Source organism: Neodiprion pinetum, chromosome 4, assembly GCF_021155775.2.
Source record: "Neodiprion pinetum isolate iyNeoPine1 chromosome 4, iyNeoPine1.2, whole genome shotgun sequence".
Taxonomy (NCBI): Eukaryota; Metazoa; Arthropoda; class Insecta; order Hymenoptera; family Diprionidae; genus Neodiprion; species Neodiprion pinetum.
The window spans coordinates 27,336,553-27,354,776 of NC_060235.2; the positions used below are offsets into that span (position 1 = coordinate 27,336,553).

Sequence of the window (18,224 nt, forward strand, 5' to 3'; positions counted from 1 at the left end):
TGATCACCGTGAGCTTACGCAATTTTCGATTAGCCCTAGTTAAGAGACAAACTGTCCAAATCTGTAGGCAAATTCTGAAATGTATATCAAACATGGAAGAATATTTTTCAATTATAAGAAGTTAACAGAAATTTTTGTTTCCAAAAATCACAACTGTTTGAATGTTTATAATTTTATGCTAAAAATTTGGATAGAAGATATGATATGTTAAAATCATCAATGTCGATCATGGAGATCCGGTGTTTTCGAGAAAAATACTTTTAAAAGTTTTACGAGCACTCAGCGCGCGTTCGGAGGCACTGTGGCAAAATCGAGAATTGAACCTTTAAAAAAAAGTTTTTCACTATACCACCTACTGGATATTGTTTTCAGGCCCTAAAATATTTTCAAAATCCTAGAGTGCTGTTACTCCTTAATGTACATTGCCAATATCAATGTATCAAAGTTATATTGTGTTGTTCTCCGAGGTTTGAATGACTACATTTTTTTTATTTCAAATTCATATCATTCGAAATATATAAATTTTGATTTAAATGAGCAAATTCAAATGAAATTCCTGTTCAAAATGCATGATATTTGTAGCGAAGTTCCTTTTTACGAGGCAAATTTTTGGAGAAGTTTCAAAGTTATAATTTTGATTTTCTTTTTTTACTGAACTGCAAACGCGTAATGAGTAGAAGCAAAGAATTTGAGGTAAAATTTTAGTTTGAACAACAACTGGATACCTTACGATTAGTTTTTTTTATTCTTATAAAGATATGTAAGTTCTTATACCCATATTCGACAATAACAATTCAATACACTCTTAAACATAATTACGTTATTTACTCCCACATTGGGCCTGAAGCATTTTACGTAATTTCTGTGTAACGTATATTATCCATATATATTCAAATGAATTGAATATAGTGAAAGGGAAAGGGACAGGAATAAAATTTACAACACATTAGAAAAAGCAGTGATTATATTTTCAAGTGAAGTCGCCCATGATTTAATCTATTTTATGAAAATAAAAGTGTCATATTTACATCAATGAAATTATTGCTACATGATTATAAATTAAAGATGTCAGTCTGATAGGATAGTTTAGGCATAGGGTGACGTCGCAACACCTAACGATTTCTTCCTCCATAAATTTGTTATATATAATCAGCACAACGTGAACATTAATTATTAATCTAGTCACTCACAAGGCATACTGAGTAAATCTCTGAAATAGGCTGATTTTCGAACTTTTTGGTTTTGAAAAAATCGTGACGTCACATTCGTCCTATTTGTAGTAAATAATTATAGAAATGGTAGCAGTGGTAATTATTACATAGAATAATTTCATTCACTTTGAAGGTCTACAAACTTTGAGTAGGTATCATTAGTTCAGTAAATACCACTTACTCTGATGCAGAGTAGTTTTTGTATAATATTTAAATTCGATAAAATAACTTATGACATTATTGTACACATATGATTCTTTATCTTGAAACATCATATGAGATTGTATCAAGCTCGTGACATTTCAATCGTAGTATGGTATTTAGATACGTACATGCAGTTGTGTAAGGTTTAAACGCGTACACGTGAAGTACAGATTCGAGTTAACAATCGTTCCGTTAACTATTAACGGTATGAATTTATTGTAGGCGGAAATGCGGTTATTTTACCGAACTGCTAGCAGCAAATTGCACGAATTGCAAAAATCTAACCAGTCTATACTGCATTGTACTTCGCGGATAACGCCGCATTCATGAAAACGCAAACACACATATCAGTCAGGTATTGGCAAGTATATCGTAATGTTTGATAACCTTTGGTATAGACTTTAGTGTATCCGGGATTCCGGGATGGATTACCCCTTATTGTAGAAGAAGCAACACCTTGATCCATCAAGTGTCGAAAATTCGATTAATAGTGACTTGAAAAATGAAAATTACGTGAAACGGTGTGCTGCGTTACAGTCACGTCAATTTAAATTTGCTGGCTTATTTTTCGGATTTCTCACAGGTACGACATGTTTTCAAAAGCACGTTGCGTCTGCCCCTATGTAGGAATAATCTAAGATTCTGAGATTATTGGACTGTGAAGAGGGCGTCTTATCTTGGCCTTAGTGCGACATATTTCGATATTTAAATAAACTAATATACTTTTCCAAACAACAATCACGCCCCCTCTTTACAGTTCTATACGTTACAACTATGCTGTAATCAGTCTTTGCTGTTACAGGGTGAAATATAAATGATGTCAGTTATTAATTTACCAGAGCCTATGCATCGTTGTTAGTACAATTCTAGGTGTAAAGCCGAACATAAGTACCGAAAAAAATTTGTATCATGTAAAAATAATGCCAGGAGTTATATTCCTTTTATTGAATAACCACTAATTGCAGAAATGCATTTTTTGGCGTTATTATCATGTAACGGAGAAAAAATTTATTGGATATTTTTGTTTCCCGTTGCACGTGAAATTGCGCTATATGTGGCAGTTTCGCGTCAGTGGTGCGTAGGCTCTGATAATAGTAAAAATAAATGACATTGTTCCTCGATTAGTAAAGACTGACTGTAGTTGCATGATCTCAATGGGTTAGTTTTCATGAACGAGCGTTGTAACTGAGAAAGATGAATATGCCCCTGTATGCTTCGGTATGAGACACCTCCTTTGGAAAATTAGAGTATCCTAAAGACGGATGGTATGTTAAACATTTCACACATTCTTCGCTGTCTTTAACTGCCAATTAATGAGCTCAGGCATAATAATTACGTGTATGATTATTCATTCCGCCGAATTGCATCCTTTTCATCTTCGTTTAACTGTGTCTATGAACATGACGCCATCTTTATTTTGGTACCGTAGGTCAATAACTCATCATATATTGTTCAACAAACAGGCGAGATAAATGCGATTAAATTCAATTCATCCAAACTATGCTTATTGCTTATGACATGAATCGGAGTTGCACATATTTTTAATTTTTTCCCTTTCTTGATCACTTTCTCAGTAAGTCTAATTTCGGGTTTTATTCTTGACCCGCAGTAAGATATTCAAACGACCTACTGGGAATTCATTACAATACGGCAAATTTTCGAATTCACACAACCTGTCCACAGTATAATTAAAGCTGTCAGACTGATGTGATCGTAGCGAAAGCTGGTCAAGTATGCAAGTAATCCAGTTTGGATAAAATTTGTTCCCACTGCAATGCTTAATGCACGATGTGTTACGTTTGCTCAAATAAGACTTTAGTTCCCAAAAGTACCCCCTCAGAGATCGAAATCATAAACGAATAACGAGTCGCTGATTTACGGAGCAAAATAAAGATGACAAGAATTACGTGTATGTGTGTCTAATGACGTATTCTATAACGATAGAATAAACCTAGACTTTACACAACAATTGGATGTACTGCAATTCAAATCCACGGTCATAACTGTATGGAGTGTTGCAGAAATTTTTCTTATGTTTTTCTAATTAAATTTTACCTATACAATGTACTATATCGATGACTGCTAACGCAAATACGAATCAAAAGTGAAATAATTAAACGAAATTATTATTCGTCGTTTTCATCCAAACTAATTCACTTACATATTGAGATCAAAGCCTCAATCTTGACTCTACCGAAATGATTAAATGAGCTTTTTTACTGTCAGTCTTAATGCTGTCATACTTGCGTATGTACATCGTATCTACATCCAATACATGGGATAGAGTTGTGACCATCACTCCTAGCTGTCAATACAGACGTGATATGTGAGATAGTTTACACTATACTAGTGAGCGACACGCCTGACAAATTCTACTGAATTATACCTTCCTTCTCTACATGGTTTCGTATCTAATTTACAAAACGCATAATTTGCTAGATATATAATGAAGATGTAATACCGTGCACGCCATAGTAACCATGTTCCCCATGGCAATGGTTACGTGAACGCGACGAAAAGCACGATGAATAATCAAATAGTGAGGGCAGTGCTTCAGTGGTCCTGGATTGTGGCGGCCAATTTCAGTGCCCACTCCTGCTGCACGCTCCAACGCATTCTTTTGTATGATCAGGCGTAACAGCGGTGGAGTAAGGTACAAACGTATCAACAGCTCCAAGAAGAATGCACCCGACATTCCAAAGACCTGCAACGGACCACGAAAAGTTGTTCGTTACCAACCTTTACATATGTATGTACGTACAACACGTCTGTGGCAATAGCAAAGCATTATGTTTATCGAAAAATAAATACCTGAATTGCTATTTCTGTGTCCCAGGTATTCATAGGATGATGTTTCACGAATATCAGGAGCGTTATTAGGCTGAGGCAAGCGTTTAGGCTGAAGTACCGCGGGAACAAGACGCGCTGAACTTCTCCAAACGAATGTCTTGGCAGTGCGAAGTATAACGTCAAGCCTGTAGCAATGAGTACGAAGTAATTAGAACAAATGGATGTGTTATTTATTCGGTATAATTGAAAAGTTCAATTTACCCGGAATTGGGTCCCGAACATTTAACAGTGTACCCACACAAATGGACTCGTCGCTTTTTCCGCAAGTACGTAAAGAAAAGTATCTACACATAAATTTATCATAAAATTTTATTACCTGATACGAAAGTCATCCATATCTGTGCGCCAAAGTGGATTACGAAAGAAGTAAGATAAATAAAGGAAGCTGTGCGGGAATGTGGCTGACCGGCTATGTTGGTACGTTCCGTGGATGGTACCATAGCCGAAGTCACGCAAAGAACGGCAGCAATCATTATTACGTGAGCTGGCTGCGTCGTGTAGAAAAGTATTCTGCAAAATAAGAGAGAAACTTGTTTATTCATAGCTTTCTCAGACCTGAATTACTTAATCTTAATTGCTGGCGCACGGACACATTGTATTGAATTACATACTACCAGAAGGACAGTGCTACTATATTCGTATTAATCGTAAACCATGTTCGGATAATTAGGTGTACAATTATAAAAGCGTTATCGTATATATTTAAGAGTAAAATGTCACTTATCACAGCCTAAGCATCGCTGACGTGAAAATGCTACTGCAGATAGTGAGATTCTACATGAAATGCCGAATGCGAATAAGTGTCGAAAGATGTTTTTGTTTGATGCGATAAGAACGCCAGAGGATCTATTCCTGCAGTGAATAATTGAATTACACGAATATATTTTCTAACGTTATCGTCGTCTGAAGTAAAAACATTTTTAGGCACCTACTATTTTCGACTATGGATCGCGTTAAAGTTGCGTCACAATTACTGGCTTACACTTAATCATTACCAGTAAATTAAATGATATATGCCCAGACTTCACGATGCACCAAAAGTAATTAAGTTTGGATTTCAGAAAATTTCAGGTGCCAGCTAAAACTTATTCCTCGCGAGTCACCGATTCAATTTATTTCATCTTTATCATCGTTTCGTAGTATTTCCCGCAATTCCAACAGACTACATTTCGGTCGATAGAGACTGACTACGGAATTTATTTAAGATCAATGATCGCGCCTCAGGAAATCGGAATTTACATTACGAACCGAAGGATGAATTATGGTCTAAAAAATTCTGGGAAATCACAATGAGTAGAAAAAATTACGTTTGCTAGCGGCTGAAAGTTGGTTATTCTCACAATATCGTAGAAAAATCGAAAGTAGAAAAATTTTATACATATAAGGCTACGATTATTCAGTTTCATTTTATTTGATTACGATGTACCTACAGATTTCCCTTCCTTCGAAAGCAAACATGGGTGACCATTATTTATCACAAGACGAGGCCGATAATCAAACATATTACTTCCATCAAAGTCGGCAGATAATAATGTAACATCGTAAACCGTATTATAATTTTTTGGCACACGAGTAACTTATTGAATTTTAGTCGACAAGAAGATAGATACGATCAAAGATATGATCATTCTTTTACGTGAGGATGCATTGTTTCCGTCTTGTCACTTGCAATGATAACTTGATTAGTTAAAACATGTCGCAACCAAGGCGTAACATTAATCTGCAACATCGTATAATTCACCCAAGTGGTTCTAGGATTTGATGGCCAATATAGTTTTTATTATAATTATTGAATCAATTCCATCAAACAGTGCCGTTTCAGAGTACTGATTTTATTTTCCGTAATGATATAAACAATACGCGGTGAAATGAACGTGAGAATTAAAATAAAAAGAAAATATAATCAAGTGATGAAGCGCACCGATTCAAGATTTGAAAACGTGACTGCTACTAGGTTGTATATTACAGTATAATAGTAAGCCGCATTTATTATGTACAGATTTAGTCCCGTGCTTTATGTGATCTAATATTATAACATAATGTACGTTATAAACAGACTATGTGCGAAGATAGTTCAATGTAGATCTTTTTCATAATTTGTCAACTTCAACTTGTCACATATTCTCGTTGTTTGTGGCACACCTTGGATATTTTGGCACAGCTGACAATAATTAACTGCGCCGTTACCAGTTACGAACGTTATACTATTTTATTTAGTCATTCTTGCTTTTCAACTAATAGTTGTCACCGTTAACTAATGAAAATTATCGTATAATTTTCTATTTTCAAAGCAAACATTCGACCCATATTGTAGTGGTATACATAGGTGCGTATTTTTTACTTTTCAGCACTTAACTGAAAAGAAATGACGCATCGGCTTTGGGTAATTCGACGTATCTTTATATTAAGTATTTAAATTTTTAGCGAAATATCGGTCTTTCGTACTGTCCGTCAAACGGATTCTATTATTTCCGTAACAGTTGTAGTCGGAGAATTGGGATTTTCAGTGTATATGCGGTTACTGTCACGGACGGGAACCTTTATTTTCGGTCTGATTAAACATTCTTTCTTTTATGGTATACAGTCTTTAGCAAACCAAATGATGAATAGTCTCGGTCAAGCGTATTTAGAACCGATAGTTATTTAGCCCAGGTGAATAAAAGGCCATTCGTATCGTATATTTAAAAGCAATGATCTCGAAGTTAGGAAATAGTCTTTCTATCTTACCTATATCTATGCTTTCATATCCGTGACATTTTGTATAACTTATCAATTACTCTCTTCCGATAATGGGCATGGGTTATATATCTATGTATACTATATTGTTAAAAATAACTCGCACCGTTCGACGAACTCTGTCATACGCAGTTGACGTATCCGGGTAACACGAAGAAAATTATAAGATTACCTTCTAGAATACTTGAATTCAAATCAGATTTACATTACGTAATGTACTTTGTAATTATAATTGATCGCGTCATCTACCACGGAAGTGCTTTCCGAGTTTAATATTTGCCTGATTTTTAAAATAGTATCATATGTGCCTTTAAATGATTAAATATAGATTGACTCGTTGTTTTTTTTTTTTTTTTTTTTATCACACATAACCAGCTTTCAAATTTTATCAGTTATCTTACTTGTTACAAAATGTGTAGAGAAATGATATTGTAAACTGCAGTTGATAGACCTAAACCGGATTGTGCATTTACTCACTGAGTGAAATTTTTAGTTCCGGTTACCGCTCCGTCCTTAACTATTTTCATTTTTTACCACAATCGAAAAATATAGTTCGGGATAGAAAATGAAAATTAGTTTTCTAGCTGTTACCGGAAAGTCTAGTATCCGTTACTATTCTTCCTCATTACGATCACCGTTACTACATTTTCTTCTAACTGTTGCGAAAATTGATTGCTTGTGCAACAATAAATTGACGTTAAAAGCCTTGTTTAACTAAGAAAGTAGAATGAACCTCACAAACTGATTTTGAGACTGCGCCTTCACGTTTGTGCGGGCATTGCCACCTTTGCGCACTAGTATCGAAAACATGTTTCAGTTACACTATGGATGGAAATGTGTTATCAAATGGTTATGAATAATGCGGGATTGATGCATATGAATGTAGGCATAGTTTCTTCACGCGTAAATTGCTTCTCTACGTCATGGCGCATATTTCTGCCTATAAATCGGTATACCCATACAGAGTATACTATATGTATAGCTGATGTTCACTTGGGTGGTCCGTAAAGCCAAAAGAAGTTTCAGAATCGGACGTTTGCACGAACTCGTTAATTTTACGGTTGTTCCTTCGTGGAATTCTCGAGTAGTAAATTCGAGGCGAGACGCTTTTTGTTGAATGCATGTAGACCTCTAAGAACGTATACACATCTCATTATAATCAGAACAGAGTAGCATACCTTGCAAATCGAATAGAAAGTTATTTCATCAACCATGGTGGTGTCACAATAAAATGAGAAACTTTAAATCAATCGTGGCACTGATGTGACGAAACCTTTTCGACGTTATTGTCGAGTGACCCATATCTTGGGTAATATACGTCACGGGATAGAGAACTATCCAGTATAAATAATACGTACGATTGGAACTGGAAATACCTACTTGACATAATTTAACTTGGCCTTTTACTCAGCCGACGGCAGTCGTTGATTTGGTTGGTTACCCTATCATTTTGTTATTCAATGATTCAGATAATATCGTTGTTTACTTCGGACAGCAAATAGCAGAGAATTGAATACATGTCGTTTCTATCGCATCTTGCATGCGAATTTTAAGTCGCGTCATTGTGATTCACTGATACGATGTTGTTACACATATTCCGTGATATTCGATATCGTTCACCGAAAGATATGATGAACCGTCGCGGCGATTTTGGTAGTGTCGTAAACTGAGAGACCGAAATCGGAAAGGTGTGATCAATTATGATAGCTGATAATACCGAAGAATCATTGCATTTCTGCGAAACCTTATTTTAAAATTACCTCTTTGATCATTGGTATTTGTCATTAGATTAAAGGTTGATTCATTTAATTTTGAGTCTACATGTATACCGAAAAAAAATACCATCACGTATCCTTCTGTTAGGGTGGATCAATTAGATATTTCATTGACACCTAGAGAATCAATATTTAACCGGATCGTTACTATATTTGTTACTCAGCGTTTAATTTTAAATCGAAAAATACGTATACATATCAGCTATCGTAAATTGCTATCCAAACTATTTACATCTACACTGTTCCTATTTACAGAGAAAAAAATTGCTACTTATAACGGATGAAACATTTGTTTCCTACTTCATATTTATACGTTTAAAATATCAACGCAGTATAGATTAATATACATGCACGTGACGTGTAGTATACGTAAGACAAGAAATTCGTTGGAACTTCACAGAAATTAATTGATACCTTTACATATTACCGATACATTTCTTCTGAAACGAATATTCTACAACGTACGTTTACTCGAAAAGAATCGAGCGTTTCCCAAACAGTTGGATTGAAACATTTGACAAGTATCGACAAAAAGAATATTCAACCCGTCTTATAATAATTCGTAAAGCTTCAAAAAATTCCACGGAGTCGACGAAAAAAAAAAAAAAACGTACGTGGTAGGCAATTATGAGCCGACGGAGAATGCACCATACATAGGATTATACCGTAAAGAGCGTGATGTGCACGTAGTAGGTAATTCCTTTGAAATTAACCAAACGAACTAACGGATGATGGTGGTGTCACATTAAGGCTGATACAGCGGTGATTCACTGCGTCGTTACCTGGTAGATGAAGAGAAATTTTTTTTTCCAACGAATTTGCGTGCATGCAAATAATACTCAAAGCTCATTGACTCGTTCCAGGCTTGAACTTGGTAGAGCATGCTTACGTAGTTCGCACGTAAGTGTGAAGACGTGAAATAATCGCTCGCACCTTTACGTGTCATATGACCTCGCGATCAGTTATAGATACAGCGAATGGTCTTGAACTCGGACGGCTACACGTGTATAGATTATACTTGGATAAGCCAACAGCTGTTATACGCAGAGACTGCAACTATAGTTGTACAGAATCGCCGTACACGAGTGCAGCGAATCAGTCACGTACGCACATTTTCTAAATTAGTCACCACAAATAGGTCAGTTGCGTAATTGAAATGCTCCGCTGTTTTCAGGGGGCGATTGACCCTACGGTATCCGTTCCCGCGGATCGATCTGAAATGTCGTTGATAGACGTGCAGGAATGTACAGAATATCGACACTTTGTCCATCGTTTGGCGTACAATATATTCCAAATTTACAAAATCACGGTGCTCGCGAAGCGATGCACTGTTTGGTGACAGGAATTCAAACTAAATGTTCAATTCCCATTTTTAAAATGGACTCTTTACAGATCACGTGACAGGGCCGATCGAAAAAAGTCATGACCCAGTGAAGTGGAGTTCGAGGTATAAAAACTGACCCTTTGCAGGTATACTTTCAACAACGGTAGTTCTATCGGGGGACTCGTAAGAGCCAACCATACCCGTTTTTCCCAACACATTTAAACACGTGCAGGTGATTCTCTTGGACTGAATACACGGTTAATAAAAACCAATTTAAGGCGAAATTACACTTCATCTGCTCCAACTATCATCTTGTTTTGCGTTAAGTGATATTTGATATTTAGCGAGTTTCGAAACTCGGTACAGAGGCGAAACAATGATATTTAATCATGAGCTGAATTTAAACTACAAGCTGACTGTCTGATAACGGCCATGTTGATTTAACCCCACCCGTTTTTGCCAAAGGAGTAATTTTTGTGCCAAGTAATCGATAAATACTTATCGATTCCCAAATATTTACCCCCTCCGCTCAAAGATCAATTGTACGGGTGGACAAGTATTGCAAAAAGAAAAGGGGATGGCGGGTGCTAAAATGTGGATGAAGTCGAAAGAGTCGAAAGTGCGCGATCAGCTGATCATTTCGCAGCTCATTTTTGCAAATATTAAGGGGGAGAACATATTGTACAAACTGTTGAGATTTCATTTTGCGGCATTGCGTCAGCGTAAGGTGAAATACGCGATAGAAATAAGTTACTTTTAAAGTAACTTACGGTACAGGTTCTGCCTTGTCTTTACCCCCATCAGACTGTGTCTACCGAATTTAAGGAACCCGGTAGACGTGAAACCACTGGCACGGATATGGCAAGAAGGATATGTAACACCGATCGTGAGTCGTGCTGTTTTTACTCCATTTCTAATGCGATCGTATACCGGGTACCGAGATCAGTGATCAGTCAGATGACGTGGCAAGCGAATGTCAGTGAACGAAAAAAGGCGAAACACGAGGTCACGGCTCAATTCGATAGTCGCGGTATTTATACGTAGGATACGACTGCGAACTGCATAAAGCACCGTTGTACGTGCAACGAGCAAATCACGATGCAAAAAGATCAATTGGCCGAAATTTACGACAGCAGGCTGAAATTGTGGCTAAAGTTCGTGTCGGTCGTCTGGGAATACACGTGTTATCTTAACGAGTCCCATGGCGAGTTGGAACGCCGAAAGCAATCCCAAGGGCTACGAATGATTCGGTTTAATATGAGGGTTAAGTATGTGGGACGTCTTTTCTGCTGCATATTGTGAAGCCGCGCAACCGGTTCGTTTGCGCTTGATTCTAGGGGCAGAGAGACGGATCTTTGTGTGCGTGGCTTTGTAGGAATTGGTGTAGGTGCCTGTATCGAACCTAACCCACGATTGCTTACGTCTAGTCACTTATCATCGATGGCCAACGTGCAGGATCGCACGTTCCCGTCTCGCCGTCACTCGAGACATTTTTCGCCCGTATAATTCACGTTTGCTTCATTGTCAAATATAAGCCCCGCCGCCCGTCGTCGAAAACATATTCTTTACTTATCAATACACCCAACTTTATGATCCGGCGGGCCAATGACTCTTTTACCGATCGAGGCGCTGACGAAAACTTCCATTAGAAATCTGATAAGTTTTAAGTAAGGAAGAACCTTATCGATTAATTACCATTATACCAATAAAATTCCTCTTTCAGTCTCCAGCTGTCGACGGATAGAATACTGATCGCGCACAAAAAGACGTCAATCGAAAAATTATCGGACGTTATTCTTTAGGCCTAAAAGCGCTGAGATCTGTAAGTGAAAACACAAGTTTTCATTTTCGGGATGATTGTAACAACTCTCCCTTTTTCTCTGAGTAAACAGAGAAAGCGGGAAGTTAGAAAAACCGGGATACTGATATATGTTTCCACTTTATAAATTTCGTCTTACGTCATCGTCTCATCGTTTGTCTATGGTTTTTGTTCGAAGTATCGTCAATTTTAAATCTCTCGACACTTTAGCCAAGTTTTTAAAAATATTCTTTTATATTATATGATATACCTAAACTGTGCGTTAATTAGAATCTGTTCAAAAGGTGTTTGATTTTCCATGAATTAAAAAGAGTTGAAAATTTGGCTAAAGTTTGAAAATAAATCTACTTTTGGACAATTCGAAGATTAATCTCTTTAATTTTTCGATACCGAAGGACAACGACTTACGTAAGTTCTACACATTAGGACTGTGAATAGATTCTTGATGGATTTACGTTTTGCGATGTGAAGTAAATAAAAAAAATAAATAAAAATAAAAAAACTGATGTAAATTGGAGTATCACCTCACTGCCAGGATTCAAGTCTTGGCAAGACGTCAAATCTTTGACTATGTGGTTCACCGTCACGTGCGTGTGACTAGATGAAGCGAAAATACTGTTCAATATTTCGTTAAAAAGAGAATATTACGAAACATCTTCAATTAGTGTGGACGACAAGTTTTGTACGTTTTAGAATGAAGCCTTTCAACTTTCATTTTTTGACACAGTCTGTATTTGCTTTGAGTTTTATAGCTTATAGTAGAAGATTTCAACTCCGATATAAATTTATCAGATTATCTTTGCTTTATTAGACACGAGCTGGAGAAGCAGCGCCAGTTCATTTCCAATCTATAACGTATTTTTCCACACGCAAGGCTGCAGCTTTAAGAACAATTACGTTGTAAGATTCGAGCAATCAATTCCAATTGTGAGATTCGCTAAAATCGACTACAGACTTTGTACCGCTTCACCTCTGATCAATTCATCAATTCATATCTGTCACGCAACTGTGTAAAATTATACAATACATGTAACGTAAATCTATTTATGTACAGTGAAATTTATCAATTTTTTTTAGGTGATTTGTTTGTAGTGACGAAATATTTTTGTTTGCTGTTTTAATTGTCACGATGACGGCTAAACTACGCTTCCAAATCACACGACTTGTAAATGCAATGGTACCTTTAATTTAAAACAAGTTATGGAGCTCTGAAATGTCAAAATACATTGTCTAAACTGTACAATTTTTATTCGCCTGCAAAACCGGGTTACAGATTAAAGGCTTCATTTTATTACGTATTCTAATTAAATTAAACAGTTAAGTTCCAATGTTTTACATTCTTTAGGAAATATTTATGGAATTTTCAGTGTCCTAAAAAATCGACAAAATAGTTACTTCACTTTTCGGGGGGAATTTGAAATTTAGATTTTTTCGACGAAAAAAGATTTGCGAAAAAAATATCACTTCCCACGCTTTGGTGACACAAAGAATGTTCCAGATGTTCAAACACCTAGAAGGAGTTCCTTTGCCTTCATGGATCTTGGGGCAAAATTATGAAAATACATAAAATGTGGCATTTTCGTTGTTTCAATTTGAAAAATTTCAGATTTTACAATTTGGGCATTTTTCACGACTTTCGACAGTCATTGCTCATATAGAATTTTTCAGAAAGATGTAAAGAAATTGATGTGGGTGTTTTCGAAGTCCTACTACACTTACAAAAAAATTTGGAAAAAAAAAATATGAGATTTCGAACTTAGTAGAGATGAGACAGAATGCCTCATATGTATCATCATCAATAGTTCGTTGTACTTGACTATTACAGTACTATAAATACAGTTTCCAGTACATATGACACTGCACAGGATTGTAACGGGTCGCCGATAATACTAACCGTCGTATTCGTGATATAAACCTGCTCGCAGACTTGCATTAAAGTACGTATTACACCTGTTTACATAAAATGATCTCCACCGTCTGTTCGCAACCATTCATTTCCAACGTCACGCGTGTCTGATGATTATTAAGTCGAATATGTAAACATATTTTTATACATAATGATGAACTTCATCAAACAGACGATCAGTACGCGAGCAATTCTTGCGTATAACCATACATTTTGTCTTTAATTTAGTTAACGCACTTTTCTCTCGGGACTTTTTCTCCAAGCCTTTTATACAAGCGTACAGACTCAAAGCAGTCCGTCTCTTACAATTAATTGGAAGACTGAAAAGGAGAGCATCTCATAGTTAGCGTGGAATGTACGGAAAATAGTATTTTTTATTTATTAATTTTTTTTTTAAGAGTTTTCAAGGATTTATATTATTCAGTTACAGCTATTGTTTGTATTTTTTGAACCAGACTCGACAGCAGGTTGTAGTCCAAGTTTAAGTTTAAATAATGATTCGTTGCTAGCCGTCATAAATTTTGTGCATTTGTAGATATTTGATCTTCAGCAAACTTTGCGAAATTAATTTAATCTCCAACAACGAAGTGCGTAATCATTTTAGCAAGGTTATTTTTTGTTGATTCTAGCTCCTATAGTACATTGTAATGTTGAGATTGCGAATTATCTGTGAGTCAACTCCCACGGTATAACACTCGAAGCAATGAGGCGGAATCGGACGCGAAGGTTTCCAAGAAATTTGCACACTTTTAACGCGAACAGTGACTCTACGCGATTCCTCAGTCTCGAATCTCTTCAATGAAAAAGATTATAGCGGGCCAGTCGGCAAAATTACGTAATAACGAAGAATACGACGACCGAATTGAAAGGTTGAATAACCGCTAGTCACACTTGTGAATTCAGAATTCACTTTCAGCCGCATTTAGCTTCAATAAATATCACTCAGGCGTAGTGTGAAACTAAATATCAGGATAATATCGCATCAGGAGTGCTTAAAATTTTCCCCTATTGACGGTATATTTACCAGAATACAGTTTTTTTTCGAAAAAGAAACAAAACTTTCTCACGGGCGCTATTTATAATTGAGATAGGTACCCCAAGTTTCACTTTTGTAGAGTCTTCCAGTTATTTACTTGGTTGGTGACATAAAAAATATTTTCTCGAGCCCCTAAGGACCATCCTACTACACGTACGTATGTTAAACATTTACGCTTTTATCACTAGTCAGCTTAGTTTCAAAAACAATATTTACGAATTCAACAACTAAATAACGTTATATAATTTATAAGTGGTCGCTATATCGCAACACGGAAATAATCAATCAGCGATACGACGTGTCACCAATGCCCGAAATCAGTTTAGTTTCTTTTCGTGTAAACGCCGACCGTAATATTCATGTCACAGTTTTGTGGATACCAGCATATAAATTTAGCTACAGCATATTTGCAAACTTATTCAAATGTTGCTAAACTTATTTCGTATCTTGAGCAAACCATGGCATTTATATTTCCGCCAAGTACTTATGGCTTGCCAGATATTGCAGATCACAAGATTAAGAACACGTAGATTGCAATCGCTGGCACCTTAAAGAGTCAGCGATCAGTATCGAGTTGGCTCCTTATACTTATCTAATCTGGTTAAACTCACTGACGATAACTACATATGTGAACGAATTGACGGAGGCGTAATTTGTTATAACATTTAACAAGGACCTCGCGGTACGAACGATACTCTGCAAAAAAAAAAAAAAAAAAAAACGTCTAATCATAGTACCAAATATGAGTTCAAATCGGACGGTATTATTTTGATCTGTACTACAGAAGAACCGCAGGACTTCTTAGGTGTCTGTCTAATCGATTTCGGCGAAACCTATACGTTAGATGACCCTGTATTATGGTTGGGTACAAAAAAGGCTCGAATTTATGAACCATTGCGATTTTTAGTGCACCTAACTTCACGTTATTTTACCTAGGGGAAACGTAACGTGTAAATAGCAATGATAAAATCGAAACCTAATTGTAACTTATATCTAAATCAGATGTGCATAGCATACGTATGGAAAAAAATCAGTGAAGAAATCGAGATTTGCGTTGATACGTTATCGACGTGTATATAATTCTCTGTAAAATCACTGTAAAATTCTCTGGTAAAAAAAATGTATAGTGGGAATATTAAAACTGTATAATATGGATTAACGTGAACACTGATCTCAGATAAGGCAGGATATCTATTATCGACGATTATCGTTGAATAGCTCGATAATCTCTGTGCACTCGAATTCTGCGCGTATTATTCATTTCACCATGGTGCCGTCATAAATTTCGCAGTATGGCATTGTGACCGTAATCTGCATTAGTTATCGTAAATTTTGTTCATCCCTTTACAGCACCGATTGACAAATTGAAGTGCTTGTCTTTCAGCATGATCTGTTATCCTATAAATAGTGTACAGGACACTGGAATTGTAATTTCGTTATGTCTTCGTATAGTTTGTACAAGAATTTGGAGACGCGTTGTTGCGCTTAACATGTTTTACAAAGAGTTTACGGCGAGCGATATTACTTCGGATTAACGTAAATAAAAATGACACGTGATTGCAGCTGCTGCACCGCTGTGAACGTGGCTGCAAACAACGAGATACGGTTGCGTGGGTTCGTCAATCCGTCGCATCATTCAAGCCTAACATACTGTAGCAATAAGAGCGGATCATGTATTAATTATCAAGAGTTTTTTCTCAACCGCTTGATCCGTATGTCAAAATCGATACACGTACGTACGACCATGTACAAATCTTTTTAGCACGGATATACGCATGTAAAAGTAAAAATTCACGGCCGCTAGTCTCGTGACGATTTTATCTAATAATGAAACCACATCCGTAACTACCTATATGATACAAACGGTGAAGTTACAGACGAAATTTTCAACTTATTCTTAACCATCTGACACGAAATCATCAAAACTAAAGTATTCGAGTATTATTCTTAAAAGAAAGAAGAAAAACAAAAAAAAAAAATAACGAACTCACTTGTAAGCTGGAGAGTGTTTCCACGCTGAATACGACTTGGAGATAAGATTGATCAATACGCTGTAGTAGAAAGTGCATTTTGCGAGTGCGTCTGTGTGAATAACTGGGACAATAATTTCCTCAGATTTTTCATTTTGTCGAGCAATCTCAGCCTCGCGAAGTAGCATTTCTTCGTGCTGTTTGATGTATCGATTTTTTGCCTTTGTCAGCTTGTCTTCGTTGAGATCCTGATGTTCGGGTTGATTTGACTTATTGTTAGTCTTTAGAAGTACGCCGCCAACTTCTTCATCCTCGAATAATTTTCTCATGCACATTTTGATTTGATCGTTTATTACAGCCGGCGAATCGAATGGTGAATTTACTCGTATTTTTTATTTTATTACAAGATCTTCGATGAAAATCGATTTGTGATTTATGATCGAAGATTTATGCAAGCACGTTAACCAAATATAATCACCAAATTTCGAATATACAATACACACGAGAAAACACTCACGTCTCACGATTCTTGATAAATTTTGACAATTTCGTCGACATAAATGTCTGATTTACCTACCGACAGCGGCAGCTGGGAATTGCTCGGCTTCACGGCCTATCCGTTGTTTTATACTTACAACTGCAAGTCTTCCCCCACCATCCCAACTCATCCCCACGTTTACCTGGCCGCTGGTACTAGCCGACCGATTATGATCGAGAAGAACTGCTTGTATATCTACAATGTACGAATGCAGAATATTTTTATTGAAAAAGAACAGAGTGGAGCATTCCGCGGATCGTAGAAAAATCGAGGAGATAAAAAATTATATACGATACAACCCTGATCACACATCTCAAGATCTTCCTTCATCCCGTTCGAAATAAACGTATTTATATAACGCGGGCATGTTTTACGTTTGTTTCTTTTCGTGTTTTCAGTACGCAAAGTATCCGTTTATATGACGATAGAGTGAGCCTGCGAATGCGCATGCGCGTAGTACAGCAAAGACTTTTAAGTCCTAGGAGTTAAATGTGGTCTTTTCGGTATCGCATGCATGCGCTGTCGCGGACAAGTCTGACATTGCGCGACCCTAACCTCAATTTCGTGCTCCGCGAAACAACGGATAACATACGCTTGTTACGTAAATAATCGCGTGCAACAAGGACGCAAATGTCTTTTTGTCTCGCGTATTTGCAAGATTCGTCTTCGGCTCACCTACGACTCGTTCACAAAATTGCGCTTGGCCCGAAAAGATCCAGTTTATCTCCTCGTTACACTATATAAACTATTCTCTGTGATCAATGAACGCATTACTGTATATTGTTTCATTGTTTCCTGGCCTCAAGTTCTCCAAATACTCGACCTATGGCTTATATATGTTATCCTTCTAACTCC

The 18,224-nt window shown here is 36.7% G+C and overlaps 2 protein-coding genes across 2 annotated transcripts in view; one reads left to right on the plus strand and one right to left on the minus strand.

Annotated features, from left to right (window-relative positions):
* Positions 1 to 18,224, plus strand: part of wap (DDB1 and CUL4 associated factor wap) — a 46,923-nt gene that overhangs the window by 8,008 nt on the left and 20,691 nt on the right. The gene's annotated exons all lie outside the window — the stretch shown is intronic.
* On the minus strand, positions 947 to 17,430 carry LOC124215795 (transmembrane protein 205). The gene is made up of 4 exons (XM_046619523.2): positions 16,853 to 17,430; positions 4,582 to 4,775; positions 4,227 to 4,390; positions 947 to 4,119 (listed from the first exon to the last, which is right to left on the minus strand). Exons 1-4 carry the CDS (start codon positions 17,164 to 17,166, stop codon positions 3,832 to 3,834), a joined length of 960 nt encoding a protein of 319 aa, XP_046475479.1. The 5' UTR covers positions 17,167 to 17,430; the 3' UTR covers positions 947 to 3,831.